The sequence below is a fragment of the Ptychodera flava genome, chromosome 9 (assembly GCF_041260155.1).
Source record: "Ptychodera flava strain L36383 chromosome 9, AS_Pfla_20210202, whole genome shotgun sequence".
NCBI lineage: Eukaryota > Metazoa > Hemichordata > Enteropneusta > Ptychoderidae > Ptychodera > Ptychodera flava.
The window spans coordinates 11,941,477-11,948,633 of NC_091936.1; the positions used below are offsets into that span (position 1 = coordinate 11,941,477).

Genomic DNA, 7,157 nt, shown 5'->3' on the forward strand with positions numbered 1-7,157 from the left:
AAGTTCATATATTTGTATATTTAATAATTATATCATACCAGTATATTGATGGTGTAAATGCAGTGACTGATTGTCGAGATGTGAAAATGAACCGTGGCATATTGGCAATATAGCAGGTTTGCACATGCACAAGCTTTCGGCGAGAACAAAAACCTATTTTGACATTTCATTCCAGAATTTCAATATACCATTACGATATAATAGCAATAAATCACACCGAGCGACGGTATACCATTCGATTTTGACCAGTTCACTTCATATATGCACTCCCTATCACAGGTGCATAATGCCTAAACATTTGTCAATATATGATTTAATCTATATATGCATAAAAATATAAATATGAGTAAACACAAATAAACATTTGTCAATCAGTGTATAAGTACATTATATACATTCATATATATATATATACCGTATAAGAATATATGTGTGTTTGTGTGTGTGTGTATATATATATATATATATATATATATATATATATATATATATAATATATATATATATATATATATATATATACCAGTATATTTTTTTTATCTATTTATTTTTTTGCACACACACACACACAAACATGAACATATATAAACAGATTATCCCCAGTGGAACATGGTTCGATAAAATAGTAGAAATTTGATTGAAGCACACTTCCTCCACATCTGGGTGTTCCAGGTTTGGTCGTGCTCGGGCAAATCCCCATCTGTAAAAAGAGTGATTCACTAACCGAACTGAGTATGTACCGTGCTCTTCTCTTCACAAGATTACCCCTGTAATGTACATGATGTACATCAATACACTTCCAAATATTCTACAACTGTAGATTTGGAGACGAGAACAATATTCTTGATGACACATCCTTCACAGTAAAAAATGTCCCTATCAGTACATTTATATTGTAGAGGCAGATCTAAAGGTGAAATTGCATGATTTTCTTGTGACTTACAAAGTTTTTATCTGTATTGAGGAAGGAGCAGACAGGGTCTGTAAGCAATCTTTTTTTGACTCCACCGGGATTTTCAAAAATCTCTCGGCAATTACTTGCGAGTTTAACTATAGAATAAGTAGCTGTATTCACAGTCACTCGTGAGCTATTCAGCTCTGGGACTATTCGCCCCATAGACGTGTATACAAACCCAGCATATGTACACGTCTATGGGGCGCATAGTCCAAGAGCGGAATAGATCACAGGGGACTGTGTTGTATTGAAAGGCAAACAGTCATCCATTGGCGTCACTCGGGGGAAAAAACGAAAGTCAACCCGCAATATTGCAAGGGGGCGCTAGTGCCACTCGACTGCTTGAAACCATACTCCGCGGAGCTAGCTGTCTTTTCCTGTGTCGAAATAGCGGTGTAAAGTGCAACTCCTTGGTCGTGTCCATAATCGGACTCATCCACACTTTCACCGGCTTTATTTTATCAAGTGAGCGTAACAGACAAATACAAAAATGCCTCCCAAGTTCGATCCAAATGCAATTCACATCGGTAAGTGTCCCTGTAATATGAAGTAGGATTGTTTTTCAACACGATGTTTACAAGTGCCGTAAAATTCAATATGGCGACTCCCATGGATCACCATCATGGGAGAACAGACTTCACCGTAGTTATGCTTCATTGCTCAACGATTGACATGCTTACGTTGTTCAAGCACAATACACTGTTAGAAATAAAGCTAAGAAAACCCCTACTCTAACTGCTATTCCCTAGCATTGTGAATTAGGACATATGGCTGCACATGAGATGTCTGTGATTGATGTTGATCTTCACGTTGAGCCTAGTCGCGTCAACCTCCGATCTGAATCTTCCGATGTTCAGTTGAATTGCTCGCATTCATCAACACGGCACAGTGTAATATGTTGGATGACTGCGTATGCTTGGAAGTCCATAATTCATGTTCCTCATGATTACAATGATTTTATGTTAAATTGATTCGAATGTGTCACACAACCGGAGGTAGCTCTCTCCTTCGCCCAATGAATGAATTGAGTGTGTCAATGCAAAACATTGCAGTGTGTCCGAAATTCCTTATTCTCTGTGATTTATTCTTCATTTGTGTTTCCAGTGTACCTAAGAGCAACTGGTGGTGAAGTTGGAGCAACATCATCGTTGGCCCCGAAGATTGGTCCGCTTGGTCTTGTAAGTAAAATAAATACTTTATGATACGTGTCATCGCTGCATGTTTCAGTGGTGATCGAACATTGCTACAATATCATGAGAAGGGAAAGTGTAAAGGCACTCACAAACTTGAATATTTATTGCGTTGTGGGCAATAGATACATTAAAGCTAACCATAACACAAACTAGGGTCATACAGTAGGCATTTCCTTTTAGGGCTCTCAACCACCCCCACCCCACACCACAGTCAAAATTAACAGAGAGGGCACAAATCCTCCTGAAACATTATAATTTGCACTGACCCAGCTGTAGCAAGATCAGTAAGCGCATCATTTAAGTGTGAATCCCAGACTGTGTGAGCACATATTAGGGAAAGCATGATATGCTTTCACTGAAATGCATGTACTCTCTTTAGCTGCAAAATTGTAGCGCTACGGTGAGGCGGTTGGTGATTTTTGGTTTTTGCGACTTCGCTCACCAGTAGCGCTACAATGCCAATGGCCCTGGGTAGTATAAAATAAGCACTGGACTAGGCGTGTTGATGTGAAATGCTACATATTACTGCATTTGATCGTACCGATTTATCACTACTGAAGACTAAACACTATACTGCACTAAACTTGTCGTTTATGGGGTTGGGAATTTGTTCAAACACGTTGATCGCGTTCTAAAACATTGAGCATGGGGCATCCGTGTTTCTGGGAGCCGCCATTACCGGAAGTTGGTAATGGCTGCTCCCAGAAATGTTTTCGGGAAGCGATCGACGTGTTTGAACAAATTCCAAACCCCATAAACGACAGGGTTAGTGTAGTATAGTGTTTAGTCTTCAGTAGTACTGAATAGTGATAAATCGGTACGACCAAATGCAGTAAATATGTACAATTTCACATCAACACGCCTAGTCCAGTGAGATGCGCTTATTTTATACTCCCTAGGGCCATCGGCACTGTAGCGCTACTAATGAGCGAAGTCGCAAAAACCAAAAATCACCGACCACCTCACCGTAGCCGCTACAGTTTTGCAGCTAGTACTCTTCTCAATGATAATGAAAGTTTAACGCAACCATACACACTTTCTGACTACTCTCCTGGTCACAAAAAATAGTTTGTCAAGTGTTATGTCAATGTATTAGTCATCTACTGCATGAAAATAATTTCTAATTTATCACGATAAAACCCAGTTTCTCTTCCAATCTTGTTTTTGACAGTCTCCCAAAAAAGTAGGTGATGACATAGCCAAGGCGACTGGTGACTGGAAAGGTCTAAGAATCACAGTAAAACTTGTCATCCAAAACAGGCAAGCAAAAGTCGAAGTAGTTCCCAGCGCATCATCACTTGTCATTAAAGCTCTTAAAGAACCACCACGTGACAGAAAGAAGCAGAAAAATAGTAAGTAATCTGATACTTCTATCACAATTTTGTAAGTGAGTCTCAGTATTTTTGGAATGTCACAAACAGAAAACAGCATATTCAACCAAATGCAACATAGTGAATAAGAACTTGTTTATATAAAATGGTTGGTCAGATGACAGTGTACAGTTGACTATACAGGGTTAGTAGCAGGGACATTTGATGATTTTCTTTTCTCTCCTGTATCGTGTTCAATTCTCAAATCATCTTCCGATAAAGTATTCAGCTTGTCAACATAGCATGTACGTGTGTAGAATGCATATTAGTCCCCACGGACACCGTCCGGGGGGACTTATAGGTTTGGTCATGTCTGTGCGTGCGTCCGTGCGTGCGTGCGTGCGTGTGTGCGTGCGTCCGTCCGTTCACACAGATATCTCAGAGATGCAAGAAGCGATTTCATTCAAACTTGGTACAAGGATTACTTCATATGTCATACAGATGCACGTCGATTTGTTTTGGGATACGATCCAATATGGCCGCCAGGCGGCCATTTTATTACGATTTTTTCATGTACAGAGCCATAACTCAGACATGTTTCAACCAATTTTATTCAAAGTTAGTACAAGGACATTGACCAATGTCATAGATATGCACGTCAATTTGTTTTGTGATACGATCCAATATGGCCGCCAGGCGGCCATTTTATTACGATTTTTTCATGTACAGAGCCATAACTCAGACATGTTTCAACCAATTTTATTCAAAGTTGGTACAAGGACATTGACCAATGTCATAGATATGCACGTCGATTTGTTTTGTGATACAATCCAATATGGCCGCTAGGCGGCCATTTTATTACAATTTTTTTCATATACAGAGGCATAACTCAGGCATATCTCAACCGATTTTATTCAAAGTTGGTACAAGGACATTGACCAATGTCATAGATATGCACGTCAATTTGTTTTGTGATACGATCCAATATGGCTGCTGTGTGGCCATTTTGTTACGATTTTTCATATACAGAGGCATAACTCAGGCATATCTCAACCGATTTTATTCAAAGTTGGTACAAGGACATTGACCTATGTCATACATATGTACGTCGATTTTTTATGTGATACGATCCAATATGGTCGCTAGGCAGCCATTTATTACGATGTTTTCATGTACAGAGCCATAACTCAGACATATTTCCACCAGTATCATTCAAAGTTGACATTGACCTATTTCATACATATGCTCGTCAATTTGTTTCACGTCATGTAGCAGTAACATGTCAATTATTGAAGTTTCGTAAGTAGGCTGATATGTCAAGAAATTTATACAGATGTTAACCGATGTTAAGCTCACATTGCTTTAACATTGAAAAAGACATTTATCAGTGTCATTTTAATTAATTTGTAATTGCATAAGTAATGAACTTTCCTAATTAGGGTGATATAGCCACAAATTAATACAACGTCAAATGTGATGAAACTTGATACAGATGTTGATCTCATAGTGTTGTAAATACTGCATCAAACTTTATGAAATATGGTACCAGTGATAATCTGTTAAGTGTTAGAATTGTATGCAAAAATGTTTTGCAACATCCTGTTGATTAATTCCTAGTTGACTCATTTTATGAACTTTAGGATGGTGGCCTACATTGGTTTTATGTTTTCATCACCATGGAACTCATTCTTGGCATTGAGCGCCATCTGTATCAAAGTATTTTTATCACAGACCTAATTAATGAAGAGGACTCTATCCTCTCTGAGGACATGTAATCAAAGTACCCATTATTAACAAGTGGGGACTGTGTCATCAACGATGACTTGATGTTGACAAGTTATAAGTCGGGACTAGAATTCAAACGTACACAATAACAGTGCCTGGTACATATAGAGATGCTCTGTCCACAAGCTGAAAAGTAGGTATTTTCAACATGATTTGCAGAGTAGAACAAGAACTTGCAAATGATAGACAGGACAAAAAAGGTAAAAAAATCCTCAACAGTTACAGTTACTGTCCTGTTAAAGCTTTCACGCATTTAAAGAGCTGAGACCGTAATAATGTTCGCATGTATTTTGTTTGAGTGTTTCAGAGAACAAAGCATTGAAAACAATAAATGGTATGATTCAGTCTCTGTAAATACTCTCTTCTCTCTTACCATCCTCAGTTGTACACAGTGGTAACGTCACTCTAGACCAAGTTATCGACATTGCACGCATCATGAGGCCTCGTTCAATGGCACGCCATCTCTCTGGCACTGTCAAGGAAATCCTTGGAACCTGTCAGTCTGTGGGATGTACAGTAGAGGGCTGCCCACCACATGATGTCATTGAAGGCATCAATGATGGGGAATATGAAATACCAGAGGTATGGTCAGATCTGTCATAGGGTATCTTACAAATGTACCTCAGATTTGTGTTTTGCTGTTTCCCACATTTTGTCACTATTTCTCCTGTCAAACCTGGACCATGAAAGAGTAATTGTCTTTCATCTGTAATGGGACTACAGCTTTACACCGTCCCATGTGTAGATGCTGCAAAGTATTTGTTACAGTGGTTAGTGTTGAACCGTTGGCAATACGGGAACTAGACCACTGTCTGAATTGAGGTGTTGGCGACATCAATAGAGCAACTCTGCGATTGTTAGAAAATTTTTCTGGAAGGAGGTCACAATAGTCAAACAACAACAACACACATATCCCAGTAACTGTCCACAACTTATCATTGGCAAGCGTCATTTGTGCTGACCTGGTGGTGGTGTTTTGACTACGTCTGGCCTTCAGACAATGCTTCAACTTTCTTTGTTATTGACTGGTGCTACCATCCAGACCATAGTTACACCTGACAGTGTTAGCAACTCCTCAATGTAGACAGCATGTCTAGTTCCTGTATTGCCAACGGTTCAATGCAAACCACTGTATATTGTCCTGAAATAGTTTCCATCCTGTAATGTAGAAGTGAAGTACTTATATTTTTTACATAAAAAATGCAAGAACTCATTTTGTAAGGGATTTCATTCATGGTGATATCGTTCGCTCAGTTAAAGCGATGAATTCGTTTCTACGCTTCGATAAAAGTTTGTATGTGCGATGTGTGATAGTGAGCATGCGTGCGTGAGTGCTTCACGAACTCTACAACTTGTGGAGCGGTCTCAGTCAGAAAAATGTAACAACTTAGCCGGCTATTGAACCACTCTTTTTTGGGAGTGGAGATTTAGCCGAGCGGTTCTCTCTGTGGCCTCTCGGCTAGGCGACTGATGCCGTATGTTGTGGGTTCGAACCCGATTGAAAACTAGCCGTATATTCTTTTGTAGTTTAGTGTCATTTATTGAATTCTACTGCCAGTAAGGGATTTTATTTATGTGACATCGTTTTCTCTTTTTCTTCTTTCTTCCAGGAATAAATGTTCAAGTGAAGAATAAAATATTGCAGCAGTGAAAATACTTTTGCAATAAAGTAAAAAAAAAATGTAAACACAGTCGTGGGTCTCGTCATTTGAATGGAAACGGCAAATGATAGTATGAGAATATAGTGTTGTGATATATGGTATGCTCAGAGTGATTGGTATAAAGTAACATTAGAACCTGGTATTACAGCCAGTTTTGATTAAGATGAAGTGTGGGATTGACTCGGTCACTTGAACTTTTCACATCCTTCATGTATTCTCAGTTGATTCTAGAGAATGTACACAAATGACATCT

The 7,157-nt window shown here is 38.9% G+C and overlaps 1 protein-coding gene across 1 annotated transcript; it reads left to right on the plus strand.

Moving 5' to 3' along the window:
* The first annotated feature begins 1,299 nt into the window (after window positions 1–1,299).
* Window positions 1,300–6,930, plus strand: LOC139140004 (large ribosomal subunit protein uL11-like). Its single transcript, XM_070708993.1, has 5 exons — window positions 1,300–1,482; window positions 2,060–2,133; window positions 3,320–3,500; window positions 5,626–5,825; window positions 6,854–6,930. The coding sequence occupies exons 1-5, from the start codon at window positions 1,446–1,448 to the stop codon at window positions 6,857–6,859; spliced, it is 498 nt and encodes a 165-aa protein (XP_070565094.1). The 5' UTR covers window positions 1,300–1,445; the 3' UTR covers window positions 6,860–6,930.
* Window positions 6,931–7,157: the final 227 nt, after the last annotated feature.

Coding starts and splice junctions, on each gene's coding strand:
- LOC139140004 (XM_070708993.1), top strand. CDS start 1,446: ATGCCTCCCAAGTTCGATCCAAATGCAATTCACATCG. Junction 1,483..2,059: donor TCCAAATGCAATTCACATCG/GTAAGTGTCCCT, acceptor TTGTGTTTCCAG/TGTACCTAAGAGCAACTGGT. Junction 2,134..3,319: donor AGATTGGTCCGCTTGGTCTT/GTAAGTAAAATA, acceptor TGTTTTTGACAG/TCTCCCAAAAAAGTAGGTGA.